At 52.5% G+C, this 18,258-nt stretch overlaps 1 protein-coding gene across 1 annotated transcript in view; it reads left to right on the top strand.

The window, feature by feature from the left end:
- The window catches only part of FA2H (fatty acid 2-hydroxylase), a 55,617-nt gene extending 41,196 nt beyond the window's left edge, over positions 1-14,421 (top strand). The window contains exons 3-7 of the mRNA XM_052656294.1: positions 1,866-2,008; positions 2,599-2,705; positions 9,970-10,142; positions 11,456-11,708; positions 13,064-14,421. Coding sequence (XP_052512254.1) covers positions 1,866-2,008; positions 2,599-2,705; positions 9,970-10,142; positions 11,456-11,708; positions 13,064-13,143 — 756 coding nt within the window. The 3' untranslated portion in view covers positions 13,144-14,421. The remainder of the gene's footprint in view (positions 1-1,865; positions 2,009-2,598; positions 2,706-9,969; positions 10,143-11,455; positions 11,709-13,063) is intronic.
- The last annotated feature ends 3,837 nt before the right edge of the window (positions 14,422-18,258 follow it).

Here is an 18,258-nt window from a genome sequence, read left to right as displayed (position 1 = left end):
CCCGGGCCAGCTGTGGCGCGGAGGCCTGTGCAAGGAGCAGGTTCCAGCTGGGGCTATGGGGAGGTGGGCTTGTGGACTACAGTCGATGCTTCCTCCCTGGCTTCCGTGGTCGTCCTCCACACGTATCCACGTCTGTTTTCTCCGCTCCTTTCCGGACACCACCTCCCTTCTCACTCGCAGTGGCAGCCTGACCCCCTGCACTGGAGGTTCATTGAACCCCCTGAGCACCAGACATGGGTGCATGGACCCCTCTCTCCTATCATGTGTGGGGGTCCAGGCACACCTGGCTTCACAGACACGAGAGCCGAGAGGCTCTGAGAGGTAGACGCTTGCCCAGGATCCCACGGCTCATAAACGGCAGGGTTGGGCTTTGAGGGGGGTCGCCTGACTCCAAGGTCTTTTTTTTTTTTTTTCACTGATTTTGGTCTAGATTAATCTTCACTACACCGACTCATCAGAAATCTTCAAGGGCTGCTCATTGCCCAGAGCTGTGGCCTCCATACTTTTGTGATCTTGTGACCATATAAGTAAAACATTTTGAGCATATTCTTCATTATATGTCCATTTTAATTATCCATAAATTATTTGCATGAACTTATGTATTTTTGTATTATGTACATTAGAAAGCATTCAAATATGGTTTATATATGAGAGAAATATATCAGAAGCAGTCTCTAATGTTTCCTCTCCACCTCTGGGAATCAGCCTGTGTGTACTTCTGTGGTACACATCCATCCTCACCTTGGGGACAGCTGGCCTGGAGGACGAAGTGACAGCCTCTGGGCCTGATACTGGGTGTCCTGTCATCTAAAGCCCTCAGCAGATTTCTTTCTGCTGCCCCACAGATCAAAGTCAAGGGACCAAACAGGCCCCGGCCATTCTCAACTCCACTTCTGCGGCCATGCTCCCTCCCCGTCTCCGTCTCCCTGTCCCTCTTGCTAAGTCTTCCACACTGTATGAACCCAGACCCAAACCTCACTGTCTGTGCAAAGCCCTCCTCTCCCACCCTAGACTCAGACATTTGTACCAATCATTCGCCTCCGAACCTCAGCCTGCCTGCATCACCATTAAATTATCCTGCCTGGCTTGTTGCCTTGCTGAGTACTTTATGCAAGTAGCATTATTATTACTTCCATTTGGTAGCTAGGGAAACTGAGGCTCAGAGAAGTCAGGTAATTTCCTCAGAGTCACACAGGAAGTGATAGCGCCCGCCTCTAGAGCCTGAACTCCACTTCAGCACTAAGCTATATATAAAGCAAAGATGATCTTTTCCATTGTTGTTTATTTTCCCCAGCAACCAGCATGTATATCAAGAAAAGTGCTGAATGAATGATTGTTTGAATGGATGAATGAATGAATTGCTTAGGCCACCACTAAGAAGAAAGGCCTTGGTGGAGGAGAAAGGGCCTACTTGGTTCCTCCTACAGACTGTATTGATTCCTGTACTTGAAGAATCCTGGTTAAGACGTCAAGCTTCAGGCATGCAGTGCTGAATCTGGGCACTCTGATGTCATCCGCAGAATTTGGTGTCTCCAGTTCCTGGCTTGACCATCCTCTGTGTGGACTGAGTCTTCAGACAGGCACCCCTGGCAACTCCAGGGTCATGCCCCACAAACCTCGCCGTCCCAGCAAGAGGAAGGGTGTATGATGCACCAGCTGCACCAGCTTAGGCCATGGGCCTGTCCTGGATCCCGTTTCTGTGGCCCGAGGGTTGGGATGAAGGGTTACTTCCTGATCTCTGCAGCAGCGAGGGTGGGTTGCTCCATCCAGACCATGGGAGTCGAGGTGGAGCTGGGGAGGGGTGCCGTAACCGGGGGATGAAGAGGTGTGCCTCTCAAGTGCTCGCTTGGCTTTGTCTCCTGAAGGACCTGGTGGACTGGCAGAAGCCCCTCCTATGGCAGGTCGGCCACTTGGGAGAGAAGTACGATGAGTGGGTCCACCAGCCGGTGTCCAGGCCCATCCGCCTCTTCCACTCAGATTTTGTCGAGGCCCTCAGCAAGGCCGTCTGGTGAGTCCTGCCCTGGGGTCATGGTGGGCTGTCCCCTCTCCTGATGGTGCCAGCCAGATGCGAAGGGGAAGGGTCCCTCCCTGGAGCCCAGAGCTGTACTGCAAGCTCTTGGCGACCGTGGAGCATGCCATGGGCATAATCTATCCCTGTGCGTGGTGTTTTCCACCGAGTGGCAACCCAGCATGTAGCCAGAAGCTGCTTTGAATGTCCCTCCTGTTCTGTTCCGGACTGCTGTGAGGCGCTTTTAGCCTCCGCTGCCCTTGGGGGGCTCTTTTGCCTGCAGTCACCTCCTCTGCCGTGAGAGGTCAGCCCCTATGCAACTGCACTCTCAGCAGCCACAGGGATTCTTTTCGCTTTCGGTCCCAGTAACTCGGAGACTGAGAGAGAGAGACTCACGGCTGCTCTCTTCTTTCCTCCTCCTGCCTGCCCCACCCCCGCAGTGGTGTCCCTTTGACAGCAGGTCTCCATGCGCTCTCTGCACCTGTTTTAGTACCTTCTCGTCCCCCCTCTAGTGGCGAGGTATGTCTCGGGAAGCTGGGCCGTCTCAAGCTGCTCTGCAGGTATCTCTCAACCTGATGGTCTTCCTGCAGGTACAGCGTCCCCATCGTCTGGGTCCCCCTGGTCCTGTACCTCAGTTGGTCCTACTACGGCGCCTTCACCCAGGGCAACGTGCAGCTCTTGGCACCCTTCGCCACAGGTGATGTCTGGTCTTCCTGTTGTGCGGCTCCCGTAGCTCCTGGGGGCAGGGACCTTGGTGCTCTTCCTGCTCCTGAGTTTCTGAGACCTTAGAACCCTGAACCACATCACAAGCATTTTAAAATGAGGTCTATCTGTAGAAATACTCTTCCAAAAGGAAGGTCAGACTCCCCTACCCTCCAAAAGAGGAATTAAAAAAAAAACAACAGACACACGTTAGATTAAATCATTTCACCAAGTGGTACAGCAGTAAAGAAGGGGATTTCCACTGAGTCAAAGAACAGAAAAAGTATGACCTGGTGTTGTTTGTCAGGAACTAAATGAAGTCATTTCACCAGGAAGGACAGCAGAGCTGAACTCAGAACGGTTCACAGGAACAAAACAGAGATTAGTACCTGGAGGAGAAAGATTAGAAACAAAGATCAGATCCTAGGTGTCCTAGAGTGTTCCCCGGGCAAAGGGCCATCAGCAGAAGCCTGACCCCAGTAGCCTCTGCTGAGCACTCATCGCATGTCTGGGACTTTCCAGGGATCATCTCATTTAACCCTCCCAACAGCCCGCAAGCAAGGGACTTATCGTTACACCTTTTTAGAGATAAGGAAATGGAACCTTAAGAAGTTAAGCAAGCAGGTCAGATTCACGTGGCTAGGATGTAGCTGCCAGGTGTCACCCAGGTAGGCAGGGGACAGAGAGAAGAGCCTGTGAGGCTGAGCCTCAGGGCAGCACCGTGTCGGCGTGGCCTCTGCTGCCAGCCTGCCTCCCCAGTTCATCACCCACCTCAGGCCTCCAGGTCCGGACCACCTGCCCAGGTAATCTGCCCATCCTGGCAGAGTCCGCCTTGGGAAAGTGCTCGCCCATGGTGAGCGGCTCACACAGAAGCCAGGTTGGGGGGACAGGTGGAAGAGGTACCTTTCCTGATCACACGTCACGTTCCTGACTGTGAGCCTCTGAACCCCTGTGTGCGCCAAATGCGAGCTCCTTCTCTCCACACTCCGGGGCTCTCTCCTGCCCACCTCCAAGAGGACAAGTTGAGGGCTGAATGGTCTAGATGAGAGGGGCCACGGCCACAGTGCGGGGAGCCCCAGTTTCCCCACCTGGTCCAGGATGGGGTGGGGCTGAGACAGCTGCAGGAAGTCCCCCAGAGCTAAGGCTGCTCCCAGACACCAAGGGTTAATGTGTGCACCCCTCAAGCCAAGGTTATCCACTTCTGCCCACACTGAATAGCTCAGGCACAGCACAGGGCTTGTTGCTCAGACGGCCTGCTCACTGAATCGCCCACTGTTTCTGTCCAGCGCTCCCCGAACAATCGCCAACAGTGGCGGGGCCGACAGGGCTGGGGCCGGAGGGAGAAGGGGACGCCGGAGCTTTGGCCCAGGTCCCTCTGCAGGAGTCCTCTGGAGATGCCACTCGGTACCAGCTCCGGCCTGATGGGCCGACAGGGGTGGTGCTGGGGTGAGGGGGCGGGCAGAGCCTTGACCTATAGGAGGCAACTCTGGTGCGAGGCCGCGCGGGTGATTTGACGGCGCTGTGGAGGGCTGAAATGTGCTAATAAAGGTCCAGTGTAGGGGTTAGTGGGCCTGTGACCAGGATGCCAGCAATGGTGGCGAGAGAGCCGCACACGCCTCCCTCACTCCTGGCTTGCCAGGCAAGGCCCAGGCCCAGGCAGGGAAAACAGAGCCACGAAGTGAGGCGAGTGGAGACTCGGCAGGGTCCCAGCTCAGCTCCTGGACAAGAGATATGCTGCAGGAAATGCAGGAACTCAGGGTGCCAAGGAACAGTGGGAGCTGCGCGGAGGCAGCAGTTCAAGGCTGAAACTCACAGGTGCACGTGTGTGAAAATGCTTTGGAAAGCAGAGAGGGTCTTTACCTCCCGGCTGGCCCCCAGCACGGTTCCTGGAGGTGCGTTAGAGTGGGTGCCGAGGAACACCCTAGGCAGGGATTGTGGTGGGAGCCCCAGCAAAGGTCAGGACCCCAGCCTGTGGCCAGGGATTGCTTTTGTATGTCCAGTCCTTTCCCTGCTGAGAAGTGACCTACGCAGCAAGGAAGGGCTCTTGCACTTTAGGAGGAAAACTCCTCCACCAACCAGGGACCCTCCAGAGCCCTTCAAGAACTGAGAAAATGCCGCCCAAGGAGGACTGTGGCTGGACGTATTTGACAGATAACATTTAAAGATCATAGCAGCGACCTGTAACATATGAAGAGTGTTATTTATTATGATATGTTCATACACAGTGTATTATTCTTACATGTAAGTGAAGTGAAAGTGAAGGCGCTCAGTCATGTCTGACTCTTTATGACCCCTTGGACTGTAGCCCACCAGGCTCCTCCGAGATACATACTTATCACACAGCCAGGTATTGTATTCCCTGAGTTCTAGCAACAGCCCTTCACAGCTGGCAGGATATTTTACTGTTGAGAAAGCACGTAGACAGTACAGGGTGGAGACCTGAACCCTGCACTTGAGCAGGGTGTCCCGAAGGACCCTAGAGGTAGCCGGCTGTCCCTCAGAGGGGGACCTGGTCAGCCAGAGCCGCCCAGCCAAGGCAGCGCTGACAGGCAAGTGTCAGGCCTGGGTGTGCACGCCGCAGGCCCTGCTGATGAGAGACATCAGCGCAGCTCACCACCTGATTTGAGAGAGATGGGTCCTTGGGGGGTTGAATCTTGGCTGCGTTACGTGTTAGTTTCCAGGTGAGGCATGAAAATTCCTTCCTTAGTTTAGAGACTCATTTGGAACCGTTTGTCATAATGGCCCGGAATCTGGTCCAGAGAGCTGGAAAGTCACCTCTCCTCCCCACCACCTTCCTGGGCTCTCTCCTTCTGCAGTGATTCCCCGCGGCCATTCACACTGGGCACAGCCCTTCAGAACTGCTTCCTTAAACAGAACCAGAGGCTGCCTTTGGAACAGCACAGGTCAAATCTTATCCATGTCCAGCCCTCCAGAGAGGCATGGGTTGGCGCTTGAGTCTTCCCCAGTGTCTGAGCTCCTGCTGTGGTAAGGGTGCAGGAGACAGAACAGAATACCATCTCTGCCCATGAAATGCTCATAACCTGGTGGGGGCGAACGAGTGGAACAGAGCCACAGTTCAGCATGAGGAAAGGAGGATGTGGAAGGCCACAGTTCAGCATGAGGAAAGGAGGATGTGGAAGGCCTCAGGCCCCGCCCAGGTCGCCCAGGTCGGGGCAAAGGGCATCTGCAGGGGCAAAGGGCATCTGCAGGGGCAAAGGGCATCTGCAGCGTTTCTTACCATTTCTTACCGGAGGGAGGGGATTCCGGTGAAGGAAAGATGTGTGGGGAGGGGAGTGTGGGGAGGGGAGGGGAGCGTGGGGCCCCCAGGGGTCCCACGTGGTTCAGTGGGCCCCAGACGGGGTGGCGGGGAGATGAGGCAAGGATGTGCTTGACAGGGCTGGTCTCAACGGACCCTGAGTGCCAGGCTGGGGGGCTCGACTTTACTTGAGGAGAATGAGGTACCAGAAGAGGGTTTTAGCAGCACGTAGGGGCAGAGAGTTGGAGCAGGAAGCTGCTGTGGGGTGCTGCTAAGGTCATGGGGGAGTCAGAGCGGTGAACTGACCCAAGAGATGTTTTTTAACTGAGATGAGATACGTACAGAATTAACCATTTTGAAGGGAACGATTCAGGCCACCACTCTGTCTAGTGCCAAAATGTTTTCGTCACCGCAGAAGGAACCCCATCCCCCTGAGAAGCTGCTCCCCATTCCCCCTCCTCCAGCCCCGACAACCACCGACCAGCTTCTGTGTACACTTGCCTTTTCAGGACGCACCATGTAAATGGACTCCTACGTATGTGGTCTTTTGTGTCTGGCTTTTTTTTTTTTTAATCTATCGAAAGATATTAAGGAGAGGGAGCTGACAGAGCTTGGTGACACAGGTTGGACATGGGAGAGAGGAATTAAGTCAAGGCTTTGGTAATGTGTGGAAGTCATTAACCTCCCCCTGGGGTGCGGTTGGATGGGAAGGAAGAAGAGGATGATTAACTTCATTTGGAAGCTGCTGACCTTGCAGGCGGGGCTGTGCACAGCTGCGTGGAGATGGCCAGTAGCAAGTGGCTATCCAGGGCTGGGCTGGAGACACAGATCTGGGGGTGTCAACAGGTGGGTGTGACTGACGTCCTAGATCAAACGGGGCCATTTGAGAGCGGAGGGTCAAGGTTTTGACCCTGGAGACAGAGGCGTTTTCCACAGTGGAGCCTGACAGAGGGCCTCTAGAGAAGAGGCGAGGGCACTGCCTGCAAGCCCAGTGGTTGGGACTCTGCACTCTCACTGCCAAAGGCCCAGGTTCAATCCCTAGTGAGGAACTAAAAATCCCACAAGCGCCATGGCAGAAAAAAAAGGAAAGAAGGAAAAGGAAAAGGGGGGAAAAGGTGAGAAGAGAAAAGCCAAGTGTCCCAGCAGCAGGGAGTGGAGCTCTGTGTTCAGGTCGTGTTGGTCCCAGTGCCCTGAGAATCTGAAAGGTTGGGGATCTGCCCCAGAAAGGCGCACACAGGTGCACTGTTTGGGACCATGTCAACAGGCTCACTGTGAAATCCAACCAAGGACTCCCTGGGCGTTCCTAAACCTCAGGCTGGGAACTGATGTGGTTACAGATTCAAAAATAGAGTGGTCACCAGCATCATATGCCACAGCCAATTTTAGAGATAAATTGAAAAAAATTACTTCGATCTGCCAAGAAATACATCAGAAATGGCTTTCATAGTTCTTTGAAGAAGGCAGACTTTAGAGGCTTGAGCTAATGGAAACAGGTGAAGCAGGCTTAAGTCTAACTGACCTTTTCAGGGGGTTTGGCTATGAAGGGACTGCGTCTATGATGAGAAAGTCTTAAATGTGAGCAGAAGAGCAGTGGAGGAGAAGCTGAAGACGCCCAGAGGAGCTGGATGAACGGGGTGGTGGGGGGCAGACCGAGGGTGAGCTGGTCAGTGATGTAAGTTGTCTGCACTTCCACACCCTCAGTGACAAGGGCAGTGCCAGCACTTCCTTCGTCAAGTTGGAGTGAGACGAACGTGAAGGGTAAAGCACTTGAGTGGCGCCTGGCGTGTAGGGGCTGGTGAATACACATTTGCTGCTGCTGCTGCTATTATTATTGCCAACCACCATCCAGTGCCCAGGCACCTGAGTGCACGCTTCTTCTCTGAGGAGCACGAAGTTACAGGGTTGAAGTACAATCAGGGGTGGTTGAAGGTGGACGGAGTCTTTTTCCTGTGAAGTAGGAACCTGGATGGAAGGGAAAGGGGGTGTTTGAAGGTAGTGAGGAGGGAGCTGGACCTGCAGACATGAAAGGATCTCCAGGCAGTGTTTGAGGCCTAGCTGAGGTTGAAGGCACCAGACTTATGGCTACACATGGCTCCTCCTCCGTCTTCAGCGGCTTGGGTCTGGGGTGGAGAGACAGGCTTTTGTGCTCATCCAGGCTTGGGAGGTCATGGGGGCAGCTGAGGTCAAAAGTGAATGGTTAGCTTTAGAAAACAGTTTGGTGGTGCCCCCAAAGTTAAACATAGTTGCAATAAGGTCCCAGAAATTCTACTCCCAGGCATATACCCAAGATAACTAAAAACAGGACTGTTCATAGCAGGATTATTCAGAATAGCCAAAAAAAATAGAAACATCTCAGCTGTCCATCAGCTGGTGAGTGGATAAACAATTATGATGCATTCATTTTAGCAAAGAATGAAGTTCTAACACATGCTACAAAATGGATGAACCTTAAAAATATTGTAAACAAAAGAAGCCAGTCACAAAAGACCACATATTGTATGATTCCATTGGTATGATGGGTCCAGAATCAGAAAACATGATAGACAGAAAGTAAGTTAGAGGTTTCCTGGCTCTGGGAAATGACAAAGGTTGGAATGACTGCTAATGGGTAAAGGGTTTCTTTCTGGGTGATGAAAAGGCTCTAAAATTGTGGTGATGGTTGTGCAACTGTAGATATACCAAATATCACTGAACTATACACTTTAAATGGGTGAATTGTAAGATATGTGAGTTATATTTCAATAAAGCTGCCACTTTTTTAAAGAGAAAGTATAACCAAAGCAGTGGCTAGTGGAGAAAAGAAGTAAAACTTAGCAGGTGACGGTAGACCTGAAGAAACAGTGAGAGCTGAAGTCCCTGTGAAGTTAGAGAATCAGTGAAGTGGAGAAAAGGAACAAAGGCCGTGAGGACTGCAGGCTGTCCTCCAGGAGCTGGGCGCAGGGGCCTCACTTGATGATAATGACATCACTCCAGTCTTTTGGTCTCCAGGCTAATCATCTTCCGTTTTTTCACATCTCCCCCACATGCTGTGATTTTAGATGTTCTCAATGAACCTTTCTCTCCTTGGGTTTTCCTGACCCTCTTGGCCCCCCGGTCCCATCTTCCCTGGGGAGATGGTTGTTAACATCTTCCATCAACAGCCCCCAGTCTGCTGGCTTCATCCGGATCACCTCTCCCTCTCCTCCAGGCCACTGAGGCGAGGTCACTCTTTCCTGGTGTCAGTCCATTTGGGTTGCTGTGACAAAACAGCATAGACTAGGTGGCTTGTAAACAACAAATTGATTGCTTATGATTCTAGAGGCTGGAAGTCTGAGATCAGGGTGCCAGCAGAGTCAGGCGAGAGCCCTCTTCTAGGTCAAAGACTCCTTGAGTACTCGTATGTCAAAAAGGGGAGGATCCTGTCGAGCCTCTTTCATGAGGGAATTAGTCCTGTTCGCCTGATGACCTGAGCACCTCTCATCACCCTGGAGGTTAGGTTTCAGCACATGGATCTGAGAGGACACACGCAGACCATAGCACCGGGCAGAGGTCCAGCACTGGCTGCGGCTGTTCCTCTCACGGTCCCTTTAAGGAAGATCTCAGCTCTCTAGTCAAATCTTACCGTGATACCAAAGTCAGACAAAAATAGCACAAGAAAGAAAACTCCAGAGCAGTTGTCACTCGGGGATCAAGGGGCAGCAGTCGTCAACAGAATACTAGCAGACTGAGCCTAGAACATATTAAAGCACAATGCACCACGACGAAACGGGATTGACTCCTGGAACGCAAGGGTGGCTCAATACCTGAGATCAGTGTGATCCACCACATTAGCCGTCCTCTGACGGGACTCCTCCTAAATAAGCCCACACACATCCTCACAGTGTCCTTGCTGTTTTGACTCTCGGGTCCCAGTGGTGGGGCTGGGCCCCGCAGCTGCGGAGCCGAGGGCAGCAGCCCCCAACGTGACGGGGCTGGGCCGCTGGGGCCTCCAGCCCCTGACCTCCCTCTCTCATGTCTGATGCAGAGTACTCGGTGGCCATGCCTGAGTCGGCGTTCCCGGGCCTCTTCGTGCTGGGGCTGTTCCTCTGGAGCCTCGTGGAGTACCTCATCCATCGCTTCCTGTTCCACATGAAGCCGCCCAGCGACAGCGCTTACCTCATCATGCTGCACTTCGCCATGCACGGCCAGCACCACAAGGTGAGCGGCGCAGTGCCCCTCCAGGCCATGCTGCTGATGCCTGCCCTCAGGAGCTCCCGTCTCGGTGGGGGTTGGGTTGAGGGCAAGGAGAAGTCAAGGGCATGTGATTGGGTCCAAGCCTGAACCGGCCGTGGACAGAGTGAGCATACGTGCCCAACGCTAATCCTCACAACAGCTCATTCATTTGCTCGTTCAACAAACGCTCACTGACCGCTCACTATGTGCCATGTGCTGTTCTGGACACAACAGGCAAGAATCACTGACCTTGTGGAGCTTCCCTCTGAAGCAGGTGCTGCCGTTCTCCCCATTCCACAGAGTGGCAGACTGAGGCTTGGGGAAATAAAGGAACTAAGCCATTCAGCCAAGGTCACCCTAAGACGTCGTCCCCTGTGGACGCCAGAGTCTACGCTGTCGGTCATCCACCCACCCTGGGGCTCCTTCAGGGCAACATACAGGGTCCCAGCAGTCAGGACTGGAAGCCAGGTCCGCCCAGAGGATGTCCCTGCCCCACGCTGTTCCCGTCCTGCCGCAGGGTTCCCACCCTCCCCTCGCCCTCCTTCCCCTTTGACCAGGAGCTGGGGTTCTGGCACGGAGCCCCGCAGGTCCTGCTGTTGCTCCGGTCCGCGGGGAGGGGGGCCCACGCCAGTGTGGTGTTCTGTCTCGGTCACCTGATCGCTCTCTCTCCTCTTTCATTCCAGAGAGGGTCTCGCAATGCTCACAGTCTCTAAAATTTTACCTCTGCCAGGCCCTTGGCTTGTGAAGCCTCAGGACCAAAGGCTAGGCTCTTCCGTGGTCTGGTTCAATGTGACAGCACCCCCTTGGAGCAAAGAAGGCCACCTGGGGGGGGAGACCTGCCTGTCAACAGCTCCAGGGTCGCCCAGCATGTGTGCCTTCGTTGCCCTCAGGCCTCGGGCTCGATGCCCTGCGTTGTCCTCGGGGTGGGGGTGGGGGCTCCGGGCTCCTCTCCACACCTAGCAAGTTCCAGGGCCAGAGTGGCCTCTTGAGCGCAGAACGGAGCATCTCAGGCAAGCTGCTCCTACCTGTGAGCATCTTGCCCATGCCACCCCACCCCCACGTTCCTGGAGCTTCCCAGCTCCTGTCCTGGCTTACTGGGGCCGGGCAGGCTCTCCAGGGCTTCAGGCTTGGTGGCCTGCCCTCCCCAAGCCGCCCACAGGGCCTGCACCCTCCCTGGCCCGTCTGGGCTGCTCCAGCTGCTCTCCCGAAGGAGCATCTCCGGCCAGCGTGCAGTGTGTGACCGCAGGCAGGCCCCGGGGCCCCGGGCCGTGTCCTGACGCGTGAGCCTCTGTCCGCAGGCGCCCTTTGACACCTCCCGCCTGGTCTTCCCGCCCGTGCCGGCCTCCCTGATGATAGCCGCCTTCTACCTGCTGCTACGGCTCGTCCTGTCCGCGGCCGTGGCAGGCACCGTGTTTGCGGGGAGCCTCCTGGGCTATGTCATCTACGACCTGATCCACTACTACCTGCACTTCGGCGCCCCTCAGAAGGGCTCCTACCTGTACCACCTGAAGGCCCACCACGTCAAGCACCACTTCGCACACCATCAGTCGGGTGAGGACCCACCGTGCCACCCCCTCCCTCAGCTGCTCATTTCCCCTTGACAGCCCCCACTGAGCTTCCAGCCGGGGCCAGCCTGGGTTCTGGGGTTCACAGTCAGAAAGGCAAGCCGGGGACACGCATCCTAGGCCCTGGAGCAGGGGGCTGTACAGAGACAGAAAAACCAGGAAACCAATAAAGAGCAAAGATCATTCCAGAGCAGTGATAAGTGCCAGCAAGAAAAGAAAGTAAGGCGACGGTCAGGAAACCATGTCAGCGGGAGGGGGTCCCACACGTGCGAATAAAATGCAGTGTGAGTTATAGATGGGATTTTACATTTTCAAGGAGCCACGTTAACAAGTAAAACTAAACCAATGAAGTTAATGTAAATAATACACTTTACCAGGCCAAGTATAACCAAAATATTATCATTTTAGCATGTGATCAAACACTGTTGGGAAAGCCCTGGGGGTCCAGTGGTCAGGACTCAGCAGTCTCGCTGCTGTGGGCCGAAGCTCCGTCCCTGGCTGGGGAGCTGGGATCCCACAAGCCGTGCAGCGTGGCTAAAAAGATTTTTAATGAGAGGTTTTACATTCTGTCCTTCTGTTAAGTCTTTGATATCTGGTGTGTATCTTGCACTTTACAAGCTCATCTCCATTCAAGGACTAAATCTCCATTGGAAATACTTCATCCATAGAATTTAGAATTTATAAAATTGGCAGTCAAAAAAGTAGATTCACATGTATGAATTGCTCCAGATGTGCCTATAGGTTTTCCAATAACTGAACCAAGTTTAGGTTTTTACAGTGGAATGTAAGTTAATTATTAATAAAATTAAATAAAATTAGGAATTCAGTTCCTCTGTACCCCGGGGCCACATTTCCAATGCTCAGGAGTCACATGGGTTAGTGGCTACCCTACTGGAGAGCAGAATGCTAGCTGAAGTGGTCTAGGAAGGCGTCACTACACAGACACCATTAGAGCTGAGACCTAAATTAGGAGAAGCCAGCGTCTGACGCCTGGAGAAAGAGCATCCCAGGAGCAACGGGTCTGAAGCCTTGAAGCAGGAATGAACTTGGCATCTTCAGAGAGAAGGAGGCGACTGGACTGTTCGGGGGAGAGAGGAAGAGGCAGGCAGCGCCAGGCTGTCCCAGGAAGGCAGGCCAGATAAGAGCCTTGAGGTTCTTCCCACAGCACCCCTGGAAGCCTAGGCACGCTGGTACCCTGCTACTGACCTCTGCCAGGATGGCCCTGGGAGTTAGGAAGCTCATCAGGGGTGATGTTGAAACTTGCCTACGTGCTCGCCCCGCCTGGGCTCCCTCCAAGCAAAGAGATCCCACTCACCTTCTCCCCATTTGTCTCCGCCCTAGGGTTCGGCATCAGCAGCAAACTCTGGGATCACTTTTTCCACACCCTCACTCCGGAAGAGCCCCACCCGAAGACGCAGTGACGTGGCCCCGCCCCGCCCTCAGCCCTGCCAAGGCCGCTACCCCAGACCACCCCGCCCAGATCCTGCAAGGAAGTTGCTTGGCTGGACAGTGCGGGCTTTGACCAGCCCTCGGGCTCGGTGGTGGGTCCTGGGGAGACCCTGACCGAGGATGACCCTGAGCCTGCCCTCCTGACCCGGCGCAGGAGTGCCCCGTCTGCTGGGTGGCCTAAGAGCCCTCGGGGACCAGCTCTTCCCTGGAGCACCCCAGCCTCTCCGCCAGCACCCGCCTAGGGCCCCAGCCCCCAGGACTGCTCCAGGAGCCGGCTGGCGGGGACGTTCCTGAGGGGAGTGAAGGCAACTGACCCCTGAGCCCAGGCCTGTGTCTTAGCACCCTGGGATCCCTAGGAGCTGCCCCCTGCCGCCCTGGAGCTGCTACATGCACGGCGAAGAGGGGGTCTGCGGGGCCCACCTTGCCTTCCTGGAGAGGGCGTGGCAGTTGTGGACCGGAGAACACGGAGATGGATGAAGCGGTCTCAGAAGAAGAGAAAGCATGAAGCCTCTCGCGGCCCACAGCCAATCCTGGGGCGATACCTCTGTCCCTGCCAATGACCAACTCCAGATGTACCGCGAGGTGCCTTGGGCAGAGACACCTCCAGCGTCCACACAGCGGCCCTCAGCTGTCTGTGCAGGGGGGCTCAAGGCTGGAGGGAGCCCCCAGCCCTCTCTTTAGGAACCGGCTCTCCCGCCTCTCCTGGCCTCCAGAATCACAAAGCTTTTCCCCAAAGGAGGGTAAAGAGACCTCTCCGTGTGTGGGAACCCTCTCCTGTCCCCAGGCATTCTCAGCCTCCCCTTGGCATAGGTGGGCCCCCTGCCCGTCTCACTCAGGACCGTTCCAGCCGGTGCCTCCTCGAGCCGAGAAGGAGCCTTGACACGGTGCCTTATCTCCCAGCAACACCGCCTCAGCCCCGCGGGTGTGTTCCCACCCTTTCCTCCTTGTAACCAAAACCCTCAATGCCCATAGAGGGTCTTATTTATAAGCTATATAAATACCCTTAGTTGGGCCCTGGACCAAGTAGCTGCTCAGATTGCCCTTTCTAATCCTACATGTCAAGCTTATGTAAAAAAAAAAAAAAATTTTTTTTGGTCTTAGTTTTGTTCCCTTCTTACCTACAAACCACTACTACTTGAAACGCGACGTGTGTAAAGGTTAAAGGGAAGCAGTTGGACCAATCCTGTGATTTGTACTGTTTACTGCGGAGTTATTTAAAGATTTTGGAATATACAAACTACCATTGTGAAATAAAGGTGTAAATAAATTGTATATTTTGAAAAATAAAAACACTGGAAAAGAAACCACCAAAGGTGAGGTGCAAGTTATTGATGGCAACTCACAGACTTGGTCAAGGCCAGGAGGGTGCAGAATGGTGGGAGGGGGTGGCCAGGGCCCACAGGAAGGAGTGTTGGCTGGGTCACTGACCAGCTTGTGCAGATTTGCTGGGGTATAGTGGTGATAAAAAGCAGACCCACTCTTATCCTCTTACTGGGTTTCGTCACTGTTTTCCAAGTCCTCATCGCTCAGGGTCTAATTCGGTAGTCTGGTAGAGGTGGGCTCTGGATTTGCCTGCCCAAGCATGCAGAGGCAGAAATGAAAGAGACGAGCTGACGCTGGCAAGGCTCTGGCCCATGGAGGGACGCCTGCTCTCTCTGCCGCTCCCTGCTCGAGCAGTTCCCAGCCTGAAGGTTAGGGCCACCTGACAGCCTGACAGCCACTCATCCCTCAAGCTGCTGGACCCGGGCAGTCCAAGCAGCAGAAATCCGACCTCCATTCCCTGGAACGCGCCGGGATCCAACCACGGGGCATCACTTCCCAGGGAAAGGAGTGGACCAACTAGTTGTAAATACGGGAGTTCACTGGAGGCAGGTCTAAGATGAGCACGTTTGAGCAAAAAGTTAATTGGAAAAAAACCCAAAAACCTTCTTTAAAGAGATTGAAACAGAACGAGGAAGAAATGCCAAAATATATGTGAGTTTGTAGCATAGCCATGAGAAGATTTGGGGAGAGGGGCGCCAATCTGTTAATGAAAAGGCCCACTCGGTGAATATTAGACTGAGTCTCCCAGAGCGTCCTGCTGTGCCCGCTACAACTTTTCAGGGGGTTAGGAACTTCCACAAGGCCTTGGGAAGAAAGGGAATGAGCCCCGCCCTACAGAGGAGACTAATAGAGCCAGTGCCCTTAACCTTAAGTCAGTTGGCACTCATAGCGTCGTCCCTACTCAGTGGTCATCTGCTAGAGTTAGAGAATTTCATCTTCAAGTGCAAGAGGCCTAAGGAGGAGTCAAAGACTCGATGCTAAAGCCAGCAGGGGACATTATCAAGATGCCAACACATCTAGGGGGATGGCAAAGCCTGAAGCTTGGAGCCTGTGACTTTTTTCTCTGCCTTTGAACTTTGTACTATTTCTAATTGTACCCAGCACTGGGCCCAACTTGTAACAGGCCCCAGTAAATGTTGGTCTCCTCTCTGTCGCTTCCCTGGCGGCTTAGTAAAGAACCCGCCTGCAATGCAGGAGACCCAGGTTTGATCCCTGGGTTGGGAAGATCTCCTGGAGAAAGGCATGGCTATCCTCTCCAGTATTCTTGCCTGGAGAATTCCAGGGGCAGAGGAGCCTGGTAGGCTGTAGTCCATGGGTTCCCGAAGAGTCTTACATGACTGCGTGATTCCCTTATTCTGTCTCTGCCGGATCTCAGGCAGGGTACATTGTTGGGCTTTGGCTTTCCCCTGTCCTGGCCTCTGCTGCCCCCTGATGACAGCATGACGCTCTGCACCCTTGTGACTAGGAATTGGTGATTGTAAATTTTCATCTCTTTTCCACCTTACCTGTTCTCTTAACTTATTATTTTATCTCATCTACTATTTTTGAGAAAAAGCTGAAACTATATATATGAACTTTCCAGTTCTAACTTTCTATAAAGATATCATGGCTGCAAAAAATCGAGAGATTTCTTTACAGATAAGTAATAAAGGATGCTATGGGATAAATGTGAAATTTGGAAAATGCCAAGACTCTCATCTGCTCTCCATCTGAGACACCTTGTCATCTTATATCCGGGGGAAAGGAGTGATAAGAAAAAAAAGAAAAAATATCGTTTTGATGAAGGCATGAAGGTGGGAGCCTGTCTTCATTACGTTTCCCTAAAAAGCAAATCTTAAAACAGGAATATGGATGCAAGTGGTTTATTTAAGAGGCAATTGAAGAAATAAGGAGTTACAGACATGGAAGGATTAGAACGTGGGGGAGAATTACTAGTGGTGGAAGCTGGCATTCTTGCCTTATTCCTGATCTTGGAGGAAAAGCATTCAGTTTTGCAGCATTGAGTATGATGTTGGCTGTGAGTGTAATACATGGCCTTAGTTATACTGAGATAATTTCCTCCTAGTCCTAATTTGTTGACAGTTTTTACCATTAAAGAGGGTTGAATTTTGTGAAATGCTTTTTCTGCACCTATTGAGATTATCATGTTTTTATTCTGTTAATGTGGTGTGTCACATTGACTGATTTTCGTATGTTACCATCCTTGCATCCCAGAAATAAATCCCACTTGCTCGTGGTGTCTGATCCTTTTAATGTGTTGGTGGATTTGATTTGTTAGTATTCTGTTGTGCATTATTGTATCTATACTCATCAGGGTTACTGGCCTGTAATTTTCTTAAGCCTTTGTCTGCTTTTGGCTGAGTTTATAAAATGCGCTTCAAAGTGTTCTTTCTTCTTCCGTATTTTGCTAGAGTTTAGGTAGGACTGGCGTTAATTCATTTTTAAATGTTTGGTAGAATTCACTAGTGAAGCCATTTGGCCCTGGGCTTTTCTTTGTTGGGAAGTTTTTAATTACGGATTCAATCTCCATTATTAATTATGGTGGTGGTGGTTTAGTTGCTAAGTTGTGCCCGACTCTTGCGACCCCATGGACTGTAGCCCACCAGACTCCTCAATCCATGGGATTCTTCAGGCAAGAGTACTAGAGTGGGTTGCCATTTCCTTCTACAGGGAATCTTCCTGACCCAGGGATCCAGCCTGGGTCTCCTGTATTGTAGGCAGATTCTTTACCAACTGAGCCACAAGGCCAGACTTTCTATTTCTTCATTATTTAGTCCTAGGAGGCTGTATGTTTCTAGGAATTTATCTGTCTCTTCTAGGTTCCACAGTTTGTTGGCGTATAATTGTTTATCACAGTCTCTCTGTCTTTTCTTTTTTTTTGCTACGCTGTGGGATTTTAGTTTGCCACCCAGGGATCGAACCCAGACCCATGGCAGTGAAAACTTGACCACCAGAGAATTCCTCATTACAGTCTCTTTTGATTATTTTTTATTTCTGTGACATCAGTTGTAATGTCTTTTATTGATGATTCTATTTAAGTTTTCTCTTTTTTCCCCTTAATGTAGCTAAGGGTTTGTAGAGTTTATCTTTAAAAAATAAACTCCATTTCAAGTTTTTTCTATTATTTTTCTATTTATTTCTACTTTTTGTTATTTCCCTTCTTCTGCTAGCCTTGGGCTTAGTTTGTTCTTATTTTTCTAGTTCCTTGCAGTGTTAAGTTTGGTTGATTGAGATCTTTCTCCCTTTCTTAATTTATGGCTGCACTGGGTCTTCCTTGCTGCATGTGAGCTTTCTCGAGTTGTGGTGAGAAAGTCAAAGTGACAGTTGCTTAGCTGTGTCTGACTCTTTGTGACCCCGTGGACTAGACAGTCCCTGAGATTCTCCAGGCCAGAACACTGGAGTGGGTAGCCTTTCCCTTCTCCAGCGGATCTTCCCGACCCAGGAACTGAATGGGGGTCTCCTGCACTGCAGGCGGGTTCTTTACCAGCTGAGCCCCCAGGGAAGCCCAGTGTGGTGAACGGGGTTATTCCTTGTGGTGTTTCGGCTTCCCACTGCGGCGGCTTGTCTTATGGCAGAGCGCAGGCTCCAGGGCCCATGGCTCAGTAGCTGTGCGCACAGGCTTGGTGGCCTCATGGCATGTGAGATCCTTCCAGACCCGGCATTGAAGTTTTGTCTCCTGCGTTGGCAGGCAGGCTGTAAGCAGTGGACCAGCAGGGAGGGCCCTTTCTCCTGTGTTCTGTCGGCATGTATTGCTCTGGACTCAT

Source organism: Budorcas taxicolor, chromosome 18 (assembly GCF_023091745.1).
Source record: "Budorcas taxicolor isolate Tak-1 chromosome 18, Takin1.1, whole genome shotgun sequence".
NCBI lineage: Eukaryota > Metazoa > Chordata > Mammalia > Artiodactyla > Bovidae > Budorcas > Budorcas taxicolor.
The sequence above is the reverse complement of the archived record's forward strand: the minus strand, read 5'-3'. Positions and strand labels throughout refer to the sequence as shown.